General features: G+C 36.0%; 1 protein-coding gene across 1 annotated transcript in view; it reads left to right on the top strand.

The window, feature by feature from the left end:
- The window catches only part of LOC126251589 (uncharacterized), a 338,248-nt gene extending 331,128 nt beyond the window's left edge, over nucleotides 1–7,120 (top strand). The window contains exon 11 of the mRNA XM_049952121.1: nucleotides 4,781–7,120. Within this exon, the coding sequence (XP_049808078.1) occupies nucleotides 4,781–4,929 (149 nt within the window). The 3' untranslated portion in view covers nucleotides 4,930–7,120. The remainder of the gene's footprint in view (nucleotides 1–4,780) is intronic.
- The last annotated feature ends 16,092 nt before the right edge of the window (nucleotides 7,121–23,212 follow it).

Genomic DNA, 23,212 nt, shown 5'->3' with positions numbered 1-23,212 from the left:
TCTATAGAGCTTTCATGTATGCTTTCATGTATGCTTCCATGTGTAAGCCATAAACATGACAGTGTTTTCATTCTCTCCCACCAGACACCAAGTGTTACCATTCTCAAAGCACTTCTACAGAGCTTTCTACTATGCTTTCATGCATAACCCATTAATGTGTCAATGTTCTCATTCTCTCTCACCAGATATTTGAATAACAGGTTTCCAACTTTCACCACTCATATACTAATTGTATTCGGCTTTACCACCTGATGTCATATTTTATTGTGTGACACATAACTACGGTGTAAGTCATGAAAGTTCATTCCATCCAGAGCTGTAAACTTCATACATTTACAGAATGACACATTTCACTTCATTATGTGGCAGTTATAAAAGTCGAGGGGCATGAAAGGGAAGCAGTGGTTGGGAAGGGAGTGAGACAGGGTTGTAGCCTCCCCTCATATTATTCAATTTGTATATTGAGCAAGCAGTAAAGGAAACAAAAGAAAAATTTGGAGTAGGTATTAAAATACATGAAGAAGAAATAAAAACTTTGAGGTTTGGCGATGACATTGTAATTGTGTCAGAGACGGAAAAGGACTTGGAAGAACAGTTGCACAGAATGGACAGTGTCTTGAAAGGAGAATATAAGAAGAACATCAACAAAAGCAAAACAAGGATAATAGAATGTAGTTGAATTAAGTCTGATGATGCTGAGGGAATTAGATTAGGAAATAAGACACTTAAAGTACTAAAGGAGTTTTGCTATCTGGGGAGCAAAATAACTGATGATGGTCGAAGTAGAGAGGATATAAAATGTAGACTGGCAACCTAAGGAAAGTGTTTCTGAAGAAGAGGAATTTGTTAACATCGATTATAGATTTAAGTGTCAGGAAGTCGTTTCTGAAAGTATTTGTATGGAGTGTAGCCATGCATGGAAGTGAAACGTTGGTGATAAATAGTTTGGACAAGAAGAGAATAGAAGCTTTCAACATGTGGTGCTACATAAGAATGCTGAAGATTAGATGGGTAGATCACATAACTAATGAGGAGGTATTGAATAGGATTGGGGAGAAGAGGAGTTTGTGGCACAACTTGACTAGAAGAAGGGATCTGTTGGTAGGACATGTTCTGAGGCATCAAGAGATCACCAATTTAGTACTGGAGGGCAGCGAGGAGGTTAAAAATTGTAGAGGGAGACCAAGAGATGAATATACTGAGCAGATTCAGAAGGATGTAGGTTGTAGTAGGTACTGGGAGATGAAGAAACTTGCACAGGATAGAGTAGCATGGAGAGCTGCATCAAACCAGTCTCAGGACTGAAGACCACAACAACAACAATGAAGTGAAATGTGTCATTCTGTAAATTTATGAAATATGGGTGCGGGGTCGCTAGACCTGGGGGTGCGGACTGTTTTTAACATTTGGAAGACAAATGGTAATTTGTAAGTAGGCATAAAGAAGTTCCAGTTCCAACCCTGTTAAAAACCTTGATAATACTGACTTTTAAATCCTTTTCTTGAAAGAAAAACACCTGATTAGTCAGGAAGAATCAATAGGCAAAGAAGTAGGACACGGAAGTACTAAGGAATGCCAAGATATGCTTGAATTTCTCTAAGGCCATAGATACAGCAATAAGGAATAGCTCAGTAGGCAGTACAGATGAAGAATGGACATCTCTAAAAAGGGCAATCACAGGAGTTGGGAAGAAAAACATCGGTAGAAAGAATGTAACTGCAAAGAAACCATGGGTAACAGGAGAAATAATTCAGTTGAGTGATGAAAAAAGGAAGTAAAAAATGTTCAGGGAAATATAGAAATATACATAACTGAGGAATGAAATAAATAGGAAGTACAGGGAAGCTAAAATGAAATGGTTGCATGAAAAATGTGAAGGAATCAATAAAGAAGTGATTGTCAGAAGGATTGACACAGCCTCACAGCCTATAGGAAAGCCAAATTAACCTTCAGTGAAATTAAAAGCAAGGGTGCTAACATTAAGAGTGCAATGGGAATTCTACAGTTAAATGCAGAGGAGAGAGTGGATAGGGGGAAAGAGTGCATTTAAGCGATCTGTGCTGGGGAAAATTTGTCTGATGTGATAGAAGAAGAACCAGGAGTTGATTTAGAAGAGATAGGGGATCCAGTATTAGAATCAGAATTTAAGAGAGCTTTGGAAGACTTATGATCAAATAAGGCAGAAGGAATAGATAAGATCCCATCAGAATTTCTAAAGTCATTGGGGGAAGTGGCAACAAAATGACTATTCACATTGGTGGGTAGGATGTATGAGTCTGGTGACATACCATCTGACTTTCAAAAAAGTATCATCCACACAATTCCAAAGACTGCAAGAGCTGGCAAGTGTGAGAATTATTGCACAACCAGTTTAACAGCTCATCCATCCAGGTTTCTGGCAAGAATATTATACAGAAGAATGGAAAAACAATTGAGAATGTGTTAGATGATGATCAGTTAGGCTTTAGGAAAGGTAAAGGCATCATATCGGCAATTCTGACTTTGTGGTTGATAGTAGAAGCAAGTCTACAGAAAAATAAAAACATGATCTTAGGATTTGTCTTCCTGGAAAAGCATTTGACAATGTAAATGGTACAACATGTCCAAAATTCTGAGGAAAATAGTGGTAATATATAGGGAGAGGCGGGTAACATACAATATGTACAAGAGCCAAGAGAGAAAATAATAAGAGTGTACAACCAAGAACAAAATGCTTGGATTAAAAAGGGTATAAGACAGGAATGTAGTCTTTCACCCCTACTGCTCAATCAGTACATCAAAGAAGCAATGCTGGAAATAAAAGAAAGGTTAAGGAGAGGAATTAATATTCAAGGTGAAAACATATCAATGATACAATTCACTGATGACATTGCTATCCTGAGGGAAAGTGAAGAAGAATTACATGATCTGCTGAATGGAATGAACCATCTAATGAGTATAGAAAATGGACTAAGAGTAAATCAAAAAAAGACTAAAGTAATGAGAAGTAGCAGAAATGAGTACAGAGAGAAACTTAACATCAGGATTGATGGTCAAGAAGTCAATGAAGTTAAGGAATTATGCTACCTAGGCAGCGAAATAACAAATGATAAATGGAGCAAGGAGGACATTAAAAGTAGATTAGCACTGGAAAAAAGGACATTCCTGGCCATGTGAAGTCTACTAATATAAAAAATGGCCTTAATTTGAGGAAGGAATTCCTGAGAATGTACATTTTGAGCACAGCATTGAATGGTAGTGGAAGATGGACTGTGAGAAAACTGGAACAGAAGAGAATTGAAGCATTTAAAATGTGGTGCTACAGACAAGTGTTGAAAATTAGGTGGGTTGATAAGGTAAGAAATGAGGAGGTTCTGCACAGAATTGGAGAGGAAAAGAATATGTGGAAAACACATCTATGAGTACTTGCATGCATTCCTAAAAGCTATATTCAAAAATGAAATGGCTACCATACTGTAATATTTTTTGATCTATCCAAACTGTTTAACAGTATACACCATGCTATTTAACTAAATACATTGGCAATGTAGGGAATAAGAGGTATTCCAAATGAATGGATTACATCACGTCTTACCAACAGGCAACAAAACATTGCTCTTCAAGAAGATATAATCATTGGAAACATTTTATGATAACATAGTTATCAGAAAAAACTACAGTCAAATATGGTGTCCCACAAAAGTTGACATTAGGTTGAAATGGAACTGTTACCAGCTGTTTAAATAATTTAAGTTAAGTCATTGATCTCATGCAGTTCCTCAGTCCAGCAACTATGATTTTTTACATTTATGGATATACTGAAGAGTACCATTTCAAAGCAGAAAATAAAACAATCATATTTTTTTAATTTTTGTGGATGTCATTGACTTCAAGGTGATTCTTGAGTTCCTCAGGTTGTTTTAAAATCAAATGCGAAAGCTAGCAATTGATCATTTTCAGAATATATTGAGTTATGTAGATGAAAACATAGTCACAACAACATTTATTACTTCCAAAATTCCAATACTGAAACTGTTGTGTAACAAAGAGAATGAAGAACACAATATGTCACTCAGATAAATATGAAATATGACTGCACTCACTTTGGTGCCAAGTGCTACTACTTATAATAAATTTCATTGTTCTAGAATGTATTGGAATAATGTTATCAAAATAATTTACGTACTTAATAACCAGTACTTATTAACAGTGAAAGGAATTAACAAACTATTGAAACTTCCTGGCAGATTAAAACTGTGTGCCGGACCGAGACTCGAACTCAGGACCTTTGCCTTTTGCGGGCAAGTGCACTACCAACTGAGCTACCTAAACATGACTCACGCCCTGTCCTCACAGCTTTACTTCTGCCAGTACCTCGTTTTCTACCTTCCAAACTTTACAGAAGCTCTTCTGTGAACCTTGCAGAACTAGCACTCCTGAAAGAAAGGATATTGCAAAGACATGGCTTAGCCACAGCCTGGTGGATGTTTCCAGAATGAGATTTTCACTCTGCAGCGGAGTGTGCACTGATATGAAACTTTCTGGCATATTAAAACTGTGTGCCGGACCGAGACTCGAACTCGGGACCTTTGCCTTTCGCGGGCAAGTGCTCTACCAAGTGAGCTACCCAAGCACGACTCACGCCTCATCCTCACAGCTTTACTTCTGCCAGTACCTCATCTCCTCAGTTGGTAGAGCACTTGTACACTAAACTATCTATGTCAAATATTTATCTGAACTTATAAACTCAAAAAATTTGAACAATGTATCCAGTATACTTATTATTCCTTTAATTTTACAGGCATCCTAAGAGATGGCAGTGGCAGTTATCAGCTGTGCATTCATGTATTGTCAATTGCAATGCTGTTATGTGCTCTGAGTTGGATCTGCGAACTTGCTGTCAAATGGCATCAAAAGAGAAAACCATGGTGTTTGCCCCGTTGGTGTTGAAAACTACTGACAATGATCTATGGTGACCAACTCTAACAACAGAAAAGTGTGTGTGTGTTTGTGTGTGTGTGCGTGCACACACACGTGTATGCATGTGTTTGTGTGTGTGTGTGTGTGTATCGGAGGGGATGCAGGGTGTGCACCCACATGTATCTGTGTAAGTAAATTTTGCTGCTTTATTGAAGCATTTTTTTGTTCTTGAAAGGACTGTAAAACGTAAGTTCAGCAAAACATTCTGACAGATGAAAACTCTTGATCCATTATATGGATACAGTCCTTTCTTCATTGCAGAATTATCATGAACAGTTTGTGCATAAGTTAATAAAGAAGGTATCTGTGATATGTGGTTGAACATAAGTGTTCTATGTACTCTAAATATAAAAATATGTAAATGTGCTAATTTCCATAGTTTGTAAATAATTTTTTAAAGAGTGTAACTTGTTTGTGTGTTAGGAAAATCATTACACTAACACATCAGCATTTCTCACTTTTTAGGAAATGCATTATATTGATTTTTTTCATCCTAGGTGTCTCAACATCATGCAGTGTTGATTTTAAAATATTTTTTTTTGTGTTCTCTGATGTGGACAAAACTAATAATGTGACATTAGCAAAATCATCAGTAAATTAAAAATAGATATTTTTAAAATGTTATATTAATTATGCTAAGAAACGAAACTATTCAGTGGAAAAAGGACTCACTCTATTCCAAATCTATTTAATGTAATGTACTGGATGAGTTATCATTTATTAATTTCCGCATCACTGGATACTGCCACAAGGGAGAAAGAGTCAGGTTATGTATTAAGAATGTTACAGAAAAATAAGTGAATAAATATACAAGTGGTTGCTTGTGCTATTTGTCCAATGTGTCTCTCATAATTTATTTTTACATAAAATGGCTGAACAGTAGTGTTACAGAATTTTGCCATAATACGCCTGTTATGATTCAAATCTGGTATAGCTACACTTACTCTTTTAGTCTTTTGGAGGTGTCTCAATGCTGGTCTGGTTGTGCAGAGTGGCTTGCCAGCAGTCCAAATATAACATTTATTCTAGTAATAACAATTCTTCTGCAGATATATATGGCCATTCTATCATCACCTTTGTGAATGCAACATATTATATCAAGGTTCAGTTCTGAACTTGTGTGTAATGTGTATTAGACAAAAATCAGGTGTTAAAGATAGGGTGGCAAATGTCATATATATGTCACTGATGGGTAGCCAACTAAAAATTCACAAAAACGTAACTGTAGCATGGGAATAAGTAGTGAAGAATTTTGTCTTATAAAGTAATGAAATTATATTTTCAGCCGATATTTCTAACAACACAGTTCTTAAAGTGGGCTGAAAGTAACAAACATATTTGAAATAGCTACAGAGTCCCCTGCATTTTGCTTGTGATAAATGCCAGTAATCATTCAGCTTTCTTTGATCACAAATTATAATAGTTTTTTAAATGCCTGAAAAACTGGAAATACTTATGATAGTTATGCTTCCATCTTAACATTTATTGTAAGTAAGTGATATTTTCAAATGTTACAAAAATATTTTAGGCCTATTGACAAAAATTATAATTTTGACTGGAATATTACATTAATTATTAAAATAAAGGGAAATTTTCTTAATAGGTTAGAGCAAGATGATAAATGTTATTGAAGCAGTGTGATGATTCCCAGTAGGTGGGATTCTCCCCCTCCCCCTGTGTACACACATGCTGCTGCAGAAAAAATTTCTTCTAGTACATTTAGGCTACACATGAAGATTGTCTGGCTGTATGAATAATTAATTATATCTGTGCTACAACCTGTACTAATTTGTTTGCTTAAGATTGATCAGAGTAGTGTCAAGTGAGAAAATCTGGTCATTTATGTACAAAGATCTCTATACAAGTGTGAAGAACTCAATGAAATGATTAAATGTGTGGTGAATATTAAGAGTTTTTTATGTACTGCTATGAAATTCTCTCCTATTTTGAAGATTTTAGTGTAACATTCTTGAACTTTAAATGTCAGTAGCATGGCCATTGCGTTGCTCTCTTTTATTTTTATTTCAAGATATTTGCAACTTCTGTGAATTAAATTCCAGAAAGTACATGTTTGTAATTAATAAATCTGCAATTTCTACAGTTCAAGATAAAATTAACAGTGGTTGAACTGGCTTATCAACCTCATTATGATGCTGCAAAGGTTCATAATCCTTGTATTTGTTTGAGAGATGTTTCCAGTTATAAAAAAAAAATACGTGGTGACTGTGTGAATCAGACAACACAGATATCGTAATTATGGTTGTTTTTATCCATTCTCGTGAAGAATGATTTTGCCAAATATTAAATTTTTAATTGTTTACACATAATATAATTTCAGCTTGATTTATTCATAAAAGACAACAAAACAAACACTGTAAATACATTATAAAAATGAAAGAAATTGAGAGGAACACATTGTCAGAAGCTCAGAAAGAGAAAGAAACATACTCTTATCCAGTGCACCAAGATGAGAAAACTTCCATGAAGCTGCTTTCAAATAAAAGATCTAGGTGTGTACTTATAATAGAGACTACAATATATAAAATTTTGACAATAAGATAGGTTTTATGGTGCATAACTCTTCTTATCAAGAAGTATTCAGTCAGGAGTGCAAGAGCTGCAGTGTTGGATTGTAGCTAGACACACAATAATGTAAGTTAGAAGAATTTAGTGAAACATATAAATTTCAATTTTGTCTACATGCTGAATAGTCTGCCTGTGTAACTAACATATGAAGGACCAAGGACCAATACCATCACTGTTATGATGAACAATATGGATTCAATGTAATGCAGACAACTGGCAATGAACATTAATATTTAGGAGATCATTTTCTTTTCATAGCCCCATTAAACACTATTGATCAACATTGCTTTAAGCAAGGAATGAAACAGTGGTGTAGCACCAGGCTGTTATGTAGAAATACAGAAACACAAACTGAAATTGATATTTGGTGAAAACGGTCAGTTGTAGTTACAAATTAGCAGTTAGTGAAAAACATTACTGTTTTATGGTACAGTGAAATCAGTGATTCTTGGAAATTGTGTAGTAATCACTGCACAAATGGGAAAAAATTTAGTATTTGCATTTCAACTAAAAATTAGCAATGTATAAAAAGTTCAACACAGATTCTACTTTGCTTCATCTTTGTAATTTACTATTACTTTCCCAAACTCTCTTTATGACAGACCTGCAGAACAATTGAGGACAGAAAACCAATGATAAGACATCAGTAAATGCAGTTTCCTTGCTGTACCCGAAGATAATGTTTCAGTTTTGGCAGTCAACAAGGAAACTAAATGATACCTAAGATGATTACATGAATACATGATTACATGATTAAATAGTTGCTTGAAATATTTACTTTCTTTGAATTAGGAACTGGTATAGATAGTAACAACATCTGCAGAGTGAAATGCAGTCACTAAAAATATAATGTATTTCAAACTATGTGTGTGTCTTTCTTTACAACTGAAACATTTATTGATGGAAGATAGGAAATTAAAACATTGTAGAACATTTCTAATAAATAAATTTTATTTAAGTACCATTATATAAAGCTTTTGCTGGGGTTCCTTGTAAATTACAGATATCTCTAATATGTATAATGCATATCTGAAGTATTTTTTTTTTTTAAATGAAGGTTCACTTTTAACAAACAATAATTTATGAAACAATGTGCATATATCTAAAGTCATCTAACAATCCTGAAACACTCTAATATTAGTTTTCAAGCAGTGTGAAAACTGAATTAACTTTTGGTCTTCTTTCATTGCTATTAATCAGAAGTCACATATCAGTTATAGGTTCTAAATGTCTCATATTTGTTAGACATTTGCAAAAAATTGTGAAGCTGTGTTTAGTTGATATGTCACAGAAATTTAAATTTGGAGACACATCATTATGTGTCAAGGCTTCCTGAAATAACGTGCCCAGTTTGGAAAATAATCACTACAGTGAAAAATAGAGGATATAACAATATTCCAGTCTACCTCTTGTAGACATTTCTTTATAGGTAATGGATGTATTTAATACTTTGATTTCATTTTGTATACGATAGCAATAGAGATTATATTTTTGTATTAATATAAGACAATAACAATTTCAATTATAATTTACACATGTGCCAGAGTGCTTAAACAATGTCAAGAAAATGCTTAGTAAAGTGGTCAGTGACAACAGTAAATAAGTAACCTGTGAAAAACTATTAATTTTTTTAAGATCAGGAAGTTTCAAAGTCAAAATCATTGTCTTTGGCAAAAGGAAGATCTCCCAATATACATGTTGTCAGACACAAACAGGCAGAAAAACAAGCATTGGATAGTCTGTAGCTCTCTGCAGACTCACAGACTGATTTGGTCTCCATGTAGGTTTTATCTTGCCATAGATAGTTTTGTTCTTCTTACTCTGCTACTTAATGTAAGGGATTTCCCAGTCTTCCAATCTATGTTTCCAACTTATGTTAGAGCTGTGTTAGAACAGACTGTTCTGTAGGTTGATGAGTCTAGCTCACCATAACTGGTATATAGTATATAAAGAATTTGTACTGCCCAGAAGGTTTCCTCTAGACCCCAGTCTTGGTGTTAGTGGCTAATGTCATACAGATGGCAGTCTTTGTTATTTTTCATCTTAGATCTTTCTGCATTTTTAGTCATTTCATGCCTTAGGCTCTGTGGTGCGATTTAAGCTATGATATAAACTTTGTCAGTGGTTGTCTCTTGAGATAATTCATCTTCTCTGATTTTATTGGTACGAATATTTGGAAGAGAATGAAATATTCAGTACAAAACAAAGTTTGAAATGCATACAAGTATATTAAATTTTCAGTTTTTGTTAATTTTCAGTTTGCTTTATCGCTTTGCACTTAACAGTTCTTCTTTCCCATTTTCAGAGTTGAGTGTGGGCCCATATGGCCACTGTAGCAGCCATGGTACCCTCAAAGTTCTTGCTGTACTCAGGACTAATTCAAGAACAACTTCTCTACATAAGCAACATAATATTTGGTACCCCTTTTCCCTCATATAGTTCATCTGTGTCAGTTTTTGCTACTAATTGTGATACACACAGTACAAAAATCCTGCACTTGGGTGCCCTCTTAGTTTGGTCCCCCAAGCAGCCACTACTAATGGTCATACAACCTGTATAGAAATCTTACGGTTATGGTGCCTCTGGAGCGGCTCTCAGCTTGGCACCCCAATGGGAGCTCGCATCACTTGTACTTTAACTGGCTCTGATCATTCCACACCCACATCTTATTATCAAGCTCCTGAGATTTCCCTAATACAGTTGCTTATCCTATTCATGTTTAGTAAAAACATTGTTCAACATGTTACCAAATGTTTTCTATTAACCCTTGAAATATATTAGTTTGCAATACTGTTTTCAGTATGTAGCTGAATATGAATGAAATTGTTCATTTCATACTACCTATGTAAGTTACAGTGTGTTCCATTAGCTACATTATTATGTTGCATTTGTTCTTTGGAGAAATGTTCCTAAAGGTCAGAGTACCATACTTCAAATGGTTGTATCTGGGTTCCATTTGATCATCTTAGGAGTGTTATACTTCTCCTCATTTGTTGCCAATTTTACATAAGACCACCACATGTGAATCTATAAACTGCAGTACCATTTCATAATCATTTGTGACATTTGTTTGTTTCACTACGACCAATAGAGTAAAGCATTTCATTTGTGTTTTCTATGTTATTTGCAGCCTTCTAACCACATTGTTTAACTTTGCATGAATGTATCTGGAGATTTATATTTTCCCAGACCCTTTCCCATGCTATAATTGGAACTTGTTTTCACTTTCATTCTTTATTTCACTCACTGGCAAATACTTAATCTTCTCTTTTATAGTAATATTTAACTTACCTGTCTATGGTGTAATAATCTAAATAACTTAGCTTAATGGAGTAAATCTTACATATCTCAGTTTATAATGGATCTTTCCTGTGTCAAATAGAACTACCAGACCTGTTCAAGCTGTTGCTTGAGAGACAGTTAATTAGTTTCATGTTCCATGAATCATTTTCATGCTCAATTGTAATAATGTGGAATGAGTCATTTTATATTCATATTGCAAATTATTTTGCATTCTGAATGTTTATAAGGCTTTTTATTATTATTAGTATACTTATTATTAAATATACATATCTGAGTAAGTAATTTTTACTGCCCACCTTTTACATAATAATACACACATCAAAAAAAGTTCTGCATCACCTCAGTTCCGAGAGTTCTGGAACCTGTACTGAAAATTGGAATAGTGATCATCATAAACATCATTTCTGCCCTTTTTATTGCTCATGAAAATCACACATTGCATGTTGTACCACCATACAGTGAGACTTTCAGAGGTGGTGGTCCAGATTGCTGTACACACCGGTACCTCTAATACCCAGTAGCCTGTCCTCTTGCATTGATACATGCCTGTATTCATCATGGCATGTTATCCACAAGTCCATCAAGGCACTGTTGGTCCAGATTGTCCCACTCCTCAATGACAATTTGGCATAGGTCCCACAGAGAAGTTCGTGGGTCACGTCATCCATAAACAGTCATTTTCAATCTATCCTAGCCATGTTTGACAGGGTTCATGTCTGGAGAACATGCTGGCCACTCTAGTCGAACAATGTCATTATATTGAAGGAAGTGATTCACAAGATGTGTATGATGGGGGTGCAGATTGTCATCCATGAAGATGAATTCCTCGCCAATATGCTGCCGATATGGTTGCACTATCGGTCGGAGGATGGAATTTGCGCATCGTACAGCCATTACGGTGCCAGTCCTGACCACCAGCAGCATACATCAGCCCCACATAATGCCACCCCAAACAGCAGGGAACCTCCACCTTGCTGCACTAACTGTACAGTGTGTCTAAGGCATTCAGCCTGACCGGGTTGCCTCCAAACACAACTCCGGTGATTGTCTGGTTGAAGGCATATGTGACACTCATGGGTGAAGAGTACATGATGCCAATCCTGAGTGGTCCAATCAACATGTTGTTGGGCCCATCTGTACTGTGCTGCATGTTGTAGTGGTTGTGAAGATGGACCTCACCATGGATGCTGGGAGTGAAGTTGCGCATCGTGCAGCCTGTTGCACACAGTTTGAGTCATAACATGATGTCCTGTGGCTGCACGAAAAGCATTATTCAACATGGTGGCGTTGCTGTCAGGGTTCCTTCGAGCCATAATCTGTTGGTAGCGGTCATCTACTACAGTAGTAGACCTCGGGCGGCCTGAGCAAGGCATGTCATTGACAGTTCCTGTCTCTCTGTATCTCCTCCATGTCTGAACAACATTGCTTTGGTTCATTCCAAGACACCTGGACACTTCCCTTGTTGAGAGCCCTTCCTGGCACAAAGTAACAATGTGGATGCAGTCGAACTGTGGTATTGACCATCAAGGCATGGCTGAACTACAGACAACATGAGCCATATACCTCCTACTTGGTGGAATGATTGGAACTGATCGGCTGTCATATCCCCCCTCACACCGTCTCATAGGCGCTTCTCATGCATGGTTGTTTACATCTTTGGGTGGGTTTAGTGACATCTCTGAACAGTCAAAGGGACTGTGTCTGTGATGCAATATCCACAGTCAATGTCTGTCTTCAGGAGTTCTTGGAACCAGTGTGATGCAAAACTTTTTTGATGTGTGTAGAAATTCTTCTACAGAATAGGAGGAGTTATCGAGAAGAAACTTTTTCAGTTTACTTTCAAATTTTATATTTCTGTCTGTTATACATTTTATATCATTGGGTAAGTGATCAAACTTTAGTTGCAGCATTGTGCACTCCTTTTTGTGCTATAGACAACCTTCACATTGAGTAATAAATGTAATTTTTCCTTCTGATGTATTAATTATTTATGTCATTGGTCCTTTTGAACTGTGGTGGATCATTTACAACAAACTTCATGAGGGAATACATACACTGTGAAGCAGTAGTCAGAATGTCCACCTCTTTTAACAGATGTCTACAAGATGAACATATCACACATTATTTTGAAAGCATGGTTTTGAGCAATGAAGACTTTCTTCCTTAAAGATTAGTTAGCCTCAAAAATTATTCCATGTGAGATGTGCAGTAATACATTGTGCAGTGTTTATTCTCATCATGCACATGGTTGTGCAAGTCTTCCTCAAGATGATTTATATTAGCAGCAATTTTTATTAATATCTTGCTCTCACAGAAAAAATTTGTCCAAAAATGTTTATTTATGATATTTATTTTTTATGTTCACAAGATAAAAAACATTATAATCGATAGAGAACTTCCTTGGGGGGGCATTCCATTTTATTTCTATTTCTTAAATGATTGTCCATTTACACTAATTTCTGTGGTGGTTCCAGTTATTATATTTGTCAACAATTTAATATTGTTGTCAATGAGAAGTGTTTTCTTTCTGTTTCTACCACATAGTTGTGATTAACTTTGTGTATTACTTTATTTTAGATTTAAAAAACCTCTTCTTATTGTAGTTGTGGATGTCATTTCTATTATGACTCTGTAGTCTTTTTGATAATTCACTGAGGAACTGGACTGATGACCACAGCAGTTGAGTCCCATAGTGCTCAGAGCCATTTGAACCATTTTGAACTGATGAACACATGACTGACATTTATCAATAAATTTGTGGATAATTATTGGAAGACCTTCCTTAACAGCCTTGCCAATTACTAACTTGTAATCACTATTAATGTGTGTAATAGGTCTGAGGTCTTTTATTTTCCTGTTTGCTTTTTTCTTTGAAGTCATCACAGGTTTTTCCTTGTTCGAAGTTCTTAGGAATTTTTGTTCTACTTAAATTTCATTTTCAATGCTAGTTATTGTATTGTCTAGCATATCCCATGAAATTCTATTTTTAATCCATCAGGTTCTGATGATTTTATCAGTAGCAGTTGGCAGTTTGTTTTGTGTATATACTTGCTGAAAAATTGTGGAAGGAGGTTAGAAAGTATCTCATATTTAATATTATTATGATGGCTAGAGGACAAATGTAAGGATGTAGAGGCACATACCACTAGGGGTAAGATAGATACTGCCTAGAGGAAAATTACAGAGACCTTTGGAGAAAAGAGAACTACATGTATGAATATCAAGAGCTCAGATGGAAACCCAGTTCCAGTTCTACATCTACATCTACATCCATACTCTGCAAAGCAAAGAAGGAAAAGCAGAAAGGAAGAAGGAGTATATAGAGGGTCTATACAAGGGCAATGTACTTGAGGACAATATTATGTAAATGGAAGAGGATGTAGATGAAGACGAAAGGGGAGATATGATACTGCATGAAGAGTTTGACAGAGCACTGAAAGACCTGAGTCGAAACAACGCCCCGAGAGTAGACAACATTCCATTAGAACAACTGACAGCCTTGGGAGAGCCAGTCCTGACAAAACTCCACCATCTGGTGAGCAAGATATATGTGACAAGCGAAATACCCCCAGACTTCAAGAAGAATATAATAATTCCAATCCCAAAGAAAGCAGGTGTTGACAGATGCGAAAATTACTGAACTATCAGTTTAATAAGTCACGGCTGCGAAATACTAACTTGAACTCGTTACAGACGAATGGAAAAACTAGTAGAAGTCGACCTCGGGGAAGATCAGTTTGGATTCCGTAGAAATATTGGAACACGTGAGGCAATACTGACACTACAACTTATCTTAGAAGAGAGAGTAAGGAAAGGCAAACCTATGGTTCTAGCATTTGTAGACTTGGAGAAAGCTTTTGACAATGTTGACTGGAATACTCTCTTTCAAATTCTGAAGGTGGCATGGGTAAAATACTGGGAGTGAAAGGCTATTTACTATTTGTACAGAAACCAGATGGCAGTTATAAGAGTTGAGGGGCACGAAAGGGAAGCAGTGGTTGGGAAGGGAGTGAACCAGGGTTGTAGCCTATCCCCAACATTATTCAGTGTGTATATTGAGCAAACAGTAAAGGAAGCAAAAGAAAAATTCGGAGTAGGAATTAAAATCCAAGGAGAAGAAATAAAAACTTTGAGGTTTGCTAATGACATTGTAATTATGTCAGAGACAGCAAAGGACATGGAGGAGCAGCTGAACGGAATGGACAGTGTCTTGAAAGTAGGATATAAGATGAACATCAACAAAAGCAAGACGAGAATAATGGAATGTAGTCAAATTAAATCGGGTGATGCTGTGGGAATTAGATTAGGAAATGAGACACTTAAAGTAGTAAAGGAGTTTTGCTATTTGGGGAGCAAAATAACTGATGATGATCGAAGTAGAGAGGATATAAAATGTAGACGCAATGGCAAGGAAAGTGTTTTTGAGGAAGAGAAATTTTGTTAACATCGAGTATAGAGTTAATTGTCAGGGAGTCATTTCTGAAAGTATTTGTATGGAGTGTAGCCATGTATGGAAGTGAAACATGGACACTAAATAGTTTGGACAAGAAGAGAATAGAAGCTTTCGACATGTGGTGCTACAGAAGAATGCTGAAGATTAGATGGGTAGATCACATAACTAATGAGGAGGTATTGAATAGAATTGGAGAGAAGATAAATTTGTGGCACAACTTGACTAGAAGAAGGGATCGGTTGGTAGGGCATATTCTGAGGCATCAAGGGATCACAAATTTAGTATTGGAGGGCAGCATTGAGGGTAAAAATCATTGAGGCAGACCAAGAGATGAATACACTAAACAGATTCAGAAGGATGTAGGTTGCAATAGGTACTGGGAGATAAGGAACCTCGCACAGGATAGAGTAGCATGGAGAGCTGCATCAAACCAGTCTCTGGACTGAAGACCACAACAACAACAACATAATGTTCTGCCAAATACTGCTGAAAAAATCAGTTAATTTTAACTTTTTCTATCAACTTGATTTCTCATCCTTCCATATTTTCTTCAATTTCATTTCAATATGTTTCAAAATGGGAGTAACATTTCCTGAAATATACTGGTAGGGATGATACATCCATGATTTTTACCACTTCCTCTTATTGTTGGTATGCACAGACATATTCATAAATGAGGAATGACCCAAGTAGTATGGTAGTGGACTGAAGTGGGGTAGCTAAAATTGTTGCTTCTTGACACTATTTATTTGTTTAATTATACACACATCATTTGTGCAATGAAATGAGACATCACTTTAATACAAAAAGGATATATCATTAAAAGGTAATTATTTTGTGTGTGCTATTGTTGTGATCTTCAGTGTAAAACTAGTCTGATGCAACTCTCCATGCTTGTCTATCCTGTACATGCTTCTTCATCTCTGAAAAACTACTACAACCTACATCCATTTGAACCTGCTTACTGTAGTCACTCTTAGGTCCTCCTCAATAACTTCCACCTTTTTCTTCCAGTATCAAGCTGACTATTCCTTGATGCCTCAAGATGTGTCCTGTCAATTAATCTCTTCTTTAAAATGACATTGTCCCACAAATTTCTTTTTTTCCCTAATTTGATTCAGTACCTCCTCATTTATTATTAGAGCTACCCATCTAATCTTTAGCATTCTACAACTGCATCTACATGACTACCATCCAGTTCACATTTAAGAGCAAAGGACTCTTCAAACAACCTTCAGACTGTTTCTTTACCAATATACTCTCTAACAGCACACGGAGAAAATGAACACTTAAATCTTTCTGCACAAGCTTCAATTTCTCTTATTTTATTACGATGGTCATTTCTCCCTATTTAGCTTGGCAACTATAAAATAATTTGACTTTCAGAGGAGAAAGATGGTGATTGAAATTTTATGAAAAGATTTTATGAAAAATGCTTTGTTTCAGTGAGTGCCATCCCAACTTGCTCATCATATCTGTGACACTCTCTCACCTATTTCATGATAATACAAAATGAGCAGCCCTTCTTTGAACGTTTTTCATGCCTTCTAGCAATCCTATCAGGTAAGAATCCCAAACAGCACAGCAGTAATCTGGTAGAGAATGAACAAGCGTAATGTAGGCAGTCTCTTCAGTAGCCCTTTTGGATCTTCTAAGTGTTTTGCCAATTAGATGTAGTCTTTGTTTTCCCTTCCCCACAACATTATCTATGAGATTGTTGCAACTGAAATTGTTTGCAGTTGTAATTTATAGGTCTTTAGTTGAATCAACAGCCTTTATATTTGTGTGATTTCTGGGTAATCAAGATTTAGCAGATTTCTTTCTGTACTCAGGTTGATGATCTTACACTTTCCCTTACTGGGAGACAATTGCCCACTTTACACCATTCAGATATCATGTGTAAGTGACTTTTCAATTGGTTTTTATCTTCCGATGACCTTACTAGATGGTAAATGACAGCATAATCTGATAACAATCTAAGAGAACTGTTCAGATTAGCTCCTAAATTGTTTGTGCAGATTAGGAATGGAGGAGGTCCTGTAACACTTCCTTGGTGAATACCAGATATCATTTTTATCTTAGTTGATGATTTTACATCACATACTATGTAGTAGAACCTTTCTGAGAAGAAATCACAGATCCAATTGTTTAACTTAAGCAACACTCCATAGGCACACAATTTGAGTAGAAGTCTCTTAAGCAACACCCTATAGGCACACAATTTGAGTAGAAATCTCTTGTGAGGAACGGTACCAAAGGTGCTGAAAGTCTATACGTATGGAATGAGTTTGAAAGAGTTAGTTGTGTTTCACAATAATAATATTTTTTTGAATTTGTGCTGACTGTTTTGTCAATATACCATTTGTTACCTTCAAAGTAGTTCATAATGTTCAAACACAGTATATGTTCCAAACTTTTAAAGTAAACCAACATTAGTGATGTGGGTTTGTAATTCAGTGGATGACTCTTGAGTACTGGTATGACCTGTGAAACTTTCCAACCTTATAATGTGGATCTTACATTGATTGAGGGGTTGTATGTGATGGCTAAGTATGAGGCTATTATAGCACCACATTCCAAAAGTTTCTGCTCTCTTCTAGTCTAAACAGTTGATTATCCACATTTCCCTTCTATGTAAGACTACACTCCATGTCTGCAAAAAAAGACTTTCTAATGCTTGAAACTTTTTCTCTGTGTGTGTCAAAACCTCTTGCTAGCAATGTGAAAGCAAGTACTTTTAAATTCCGATTACAGAAGCACCTATGTACTCTTATTTAGAATAGCCTTAGCTACTCTACTTTTGAACATGAACATTAACTATGTAAACTACTTTCAATGTGTGATACCAATTAATGTAAACTGAATCTGAATATTTGTAAGTGGATTTAATGCAAAGAATGGTTGTCAATAATATGGAGAATGGCTTCCTCATCAAACAGTTTCACACAATGGCTAAATGGTACATATTAAAACTGTACCCTGTTAGAAAAACACATCTATTGAACTTATATGAAAATTTTTCAAATCAAATTGTTCTTAATTTCATCTCAAAAGGTACATTTAGGCCCCACAATTGTTTCTTACTATACAATGGATAGCTCAGCTCTGCTCTGTCTACATACTGCAGGGATATGAAGTCTCAAACTGTGTGACCCTGAAACAAATCACTGCATGACTATTTGCTTTATCTTACTTTAGGGTGCTTTGGCAAATTAGAATTTTGTTACCTTTCCAAAAATGCAGGTAGCTGTCTGTGCAGTAGGGCAAGGCATGACAGTGAGTAAAGATACTTTTCACTCATACAATGAGGATAAGCTTCAGTGAAACATTTGCAAATGATTTAATGGGTATTTTGAAATTGTAGTAGAATCTTTTAACAAAACAGAAGTGACTCTTATTAACATGACCTACAGTTCTTTTCCATAAAATTGTCATATATCTCAAAAATTATCTCATGCAAATAATATTTAAATTATGTAAAATTTGCTTTTGATTTTCTACTGAAATACTTATAACTGAAGGTGGAGGTTGAAGAATAATAATTAAGATTCTGAACACATGTCTGATAATTCACTCTGCATACCAAAATGTAGATATAGATAAACACAGTGTAATCTTTCCTCTGCAATAATTACTCAACTAGTGATTGGAGCAAATAAAACTATTTACATATTACCTTTTTCAAAAAGTATAGTGTCTCTATAAAATCATCTCCAAATAGTTCCCTATCCTCAATCAAACATCAGGGAACATCTCAGATAAAATTCATTCTCTGTTTTGCACATCTGTCATCAAAGCTCCTCACTCAGCTCTGAACACTCACTTTCTCCACAGCTGACTCACAAACTCACTCATTCGCACTCTACTAATAATACAACCTCTGGTAGCCAAAGAATATGTATCACTCAGGTGTTCAGGCATCCAAATACACTCATAGTGTCAAACATTTCAAACAAACTGCCATTTCTCCTGATATATACAGCTTTCACAGCCCCCACCCTACCAAACAAGAATTTTGCAAAATGTTTCTTGCTAATAGCAAGGAATATTCAAGACATTCTTTCACAAGAAATAGAACTATTGGTATACGAGGTGCATTCACGTTCTAAGGCCTCAGATTTTTTTTCTAATTAACTACTCACCCGAAATCGATGAAACTGGCGTTACTTCTCGACGTAATCGCCCTGCAGACGTACACATTTTTCACAACGCTGACGCCCTGATTCCATGGCAGCGGCGAAGGCTTCTTTAGAAATCTGTTTTGACCACTGGAAAATTGCTGAGGCAATAGCAGCATGGCTGGTGAATGTGCGGCCACGGAGAGTGTCTTTCATTGTTGGAAAAAGCCAAAAGTCACTAGGAGCCAGGTCAGGTGAGTAGGGAGCATGAGGAATCACTTCAAAGTTGTTATCACAAAGAAACTGTTGCGTAACATTAGCTCGATGTGCGGGTGCGTTGTCTTGGTGAAACAGCACACGCGCAGCCCTTCCCGGACGTTTTTGTTGCAGTGCAGGAAGTAATTTGTTCTCCAAAACATTTTCGTAGGATGCACCTGTTACCGTAGTGCCCTTTGGAATGCAATGGGTAAGGATTACGCCCTCGCTGTCCCAGAACATGGACACCATCATTTTTTCAGCACTGGCGGTTACCCAAAATTTTTTTGGTGGCGGTGAATCTGTGTGCTTCCATTGAGCTGACTGGCGCTTTGCTTCTGGATTGAAAAATGGCATCCACGTCTCATCCATTGTCACAACCGATGAAAAGAAAGTGCCATTCATGCTGTTGTTGCGCGTCAACATTGCTTGGCAACATGCCACACGGGCAGCCATGTAGTCGTCCGTCAGCATTCGTGGCACCCACCTGGATGACACTTTTCGCATTTTCACGTCGTCATGCAGGATTGTGTGCACAGAACCCACAGAAATGCCAACTCTGGAGGTGATCTGTTCACCAGTCATTTGGCGATCCCCCGAAACAATTCTCTTCACTTTCTCAATCATGTCGTCAGACCGGCTTGTGTGAACCCGACATTGTTTCGGTTTGTTGTCACACGATGTTCTGCCTTCATTAAACTGTCACACCCATGCACACACTTTCGACACATCCATAACTCCATCATCACATGTCTCCTTCAACTGTCAATGAATTTCAATTGGTTTCACAGCATGCAAATTCAGAAAACGAATGATTGCACGCTGTTCAAGTAAGGAAAACGTCGCCATTTTAAGTATTTAAAACAGTTCTCATTCTGGCGGTAAAATTCCATCTGCCGTACGGTGCTGCCATCTCTGGGACATATTGACAATGAACGTGGCCTCCTTTTAAATCAATGCGCATGTTTCTATCTCTTTCCAGCCCGGAGAAAAAAAATCAGAGGCCTTAGAACTTGAATGCACCTCGTATAAAAAAAGAAAGTAAAAATGGAAAAAAATGCAAAGTTGTGCATCTAACAGTCGCAAAATCAAATATAAGTACTGTTAAGTTGAAATAGCCAATATATGAAACATTATGAATAAACATGAGTAATGGTGATGTTGCTTGGATAGCAAAACATTAAAAAAATCACTCATAATACAGTGCCCATGATTAATATTGCAAGATGAACATCAAGAGTGGTCAGCCCTGTATCACTGTGCAGTGGATGCAGTATCATTAAGTGCAGAAAAATAACATAATAAATAAAATGACTGTAAGGTATTACATACCTTGAACAAATAAATAATCTGAGTGATCTACAACAAGTGATAATAGGTTGACAATAAAATATAAGATATATTTAGAAGTAGGCAAGTTGTCTTACTAAACTAAGTGGTAAAATACCTGTGGAATGATATCAGATATATAAATATTTAAAGACCAAGCACAGACCCAGATTCTACACTGACAGCCCAAATATCCCAACAAAGTAAGTGAAGTGCAGATAAGAGAAGACTCAGGGAACAAGTAAAGTGATCAGTTTCTCCACTGACAATCCAGTAATTTGCAGTAGGCAATATAACAGCAGTGTTGGTCCTTCTATCATCTCCTGTCTGCTGTACTGCATCGAGAACATGTTTTGTGAAAAACTAGGCAGTGAGACATGATGGTGAACCCACATTGTGGTGATGTTTGCGTAATGGGACATTTGACATGGTGCCCAACCAAGAATCTCTGGTTCTCCATTCAATGAGCCATAAGTATACATCAAACTTCAATGTTGATACTATATGTATAAGTGTGCATGCATCTCTCTTCAGTAATGAGTGCCTCCCATGCTTGTCCAGTTGAAGTTAGTTAGTTACATGACCATAGGTCATCTGAATGTTTCATTTATCAAAATGATGTGGAATGGTCAGTTTACAGGATATGTGTACATGACTAGTATTAACGTTAATGAGCACATTACCATTTTATTCCCACTCATGAAACTAACTTAAAATTGTTCTTTATTTTTTATAACTTTACTGGACATCAGTTTTTAAGCAGAAATTCATCAATGGAATGGAAGGAGTTTTCCTGGGGAAATGATTTTAAATTAGATTTAAAACTTCTTTTGCTTCCTGTCAGATATAATGTGTTATTGGGCAAATGATCAAAAATTTTTATTACTGCATACCGAACTCCTCACTGAGCCACTGACAGTTTTAACAATGGGTAATAAAGGTCATTTTTCCATATAGTATTGTAGATACAGGGTGCTCACTTTTGTGCGCTCTGTGGTGGAACCAGTTTATAGTATTTCGTGACTTTAATTATTTATAAGTGATATTTCAGGTAGATCAAAAACAAATATAAAACCAGTTACCTATTGGCAGTGTAACAATTTGTTTGATCTCAAAAATGATTATCATGGCTAATATTTCTTTCTGCTAAAGAAACCTCCACTTGTGTAGAAATTTTGTCTGTAAAGTGTGTGACTGGGAATAAATTGCATATCATTTATCAGATTTCACACAACTCTTACTTAAGATGGAAGCACCTTTCTCTAGCAAAAGGAACATTTAGTCACAAAATACTACCCATGCACAACACTGACGTATGTCTCCTATTAAAATATTTCATGTAAATCATTCGAAATAATTAGGCTTCATACATCAGCAAATAAGAAATTGATATTACTAACGTGCTGTGAGCACTATTTTTAAAGACTCAATCTGAGTTGAATTCTGTCTTTTAAAGTAGATTCAGGACCACCACTGCATATTTTCTTCCATTCATTTATATGTAACAACATTTATGTTTGTTAAAATTCTCGATTCAAAACTGCCGCGGAGATATTTTTGCTAAGATGGTGGCAGACAGACGATAGTCAATTTGTCTATTGTTACTCTCGATTTATTTTATACCAAGTTAATATATTTAGATAAAAGTCTATTGTTCTCTATTCTTTAGCATTTAAAATTATGCTCAATGAAAATGTTTCATATTTTTTATACCAGCTACTAGTAAACTCCGCTGTAAGTTACTAGTGCTAATGGCTGCGCTCCTAATTGCAGAGCTGAAAATTAACACTTAAAAACATTAATTAGATTGGATTACAGTTTAAATAAATAGAAATCCACCTCTAGACAATAGTGATTCTATTTTTCAAATAATAATTAACAATATAGTTACTGGCTTTCTCTTTACAGACCTCACACATCTCACGTCTGAACAGTTCATCGGTTAGCACAGGAAGAACAACTGAACCACAATTACGACAGATAACAAAAAAAAAAAAAAAACTGTCGTTGTCTATGAATGTAGTTCTCTGATAAAGCATTAATTCACACTGAAATTGAATTACTGCAGACATAATGAAATAATTATCTTCATTTTTACACAATACAGTCTTTTTTATACATAGTATCAATAATATTTGTTGAAGTTTGTACACTTAGTTCATTTTAACATCTCGTGGCTAGAACATAGTGTTGTGGATATTACAGCTCA

Source organism: Schistocerca nitens, chromosome 4 (genome assembly GCF_023898315.1).
Source record: "Schistocerca nitens isolate TAMUIC-IGC-003100 chromosome 4, iqSchNite1.1, whole genome shotgun sequence".
Lineage (NCBI taxonomy): Eukaryota > Metazoa > Arthropoda > Insecta > Orthoptera > Acrididae > Schistocerca > Schistocerca nitens.
Note: the sequence above shows the minus strand (reverse complement) of the source record. Positions and strands in the feature narration are given on the sequence as shown.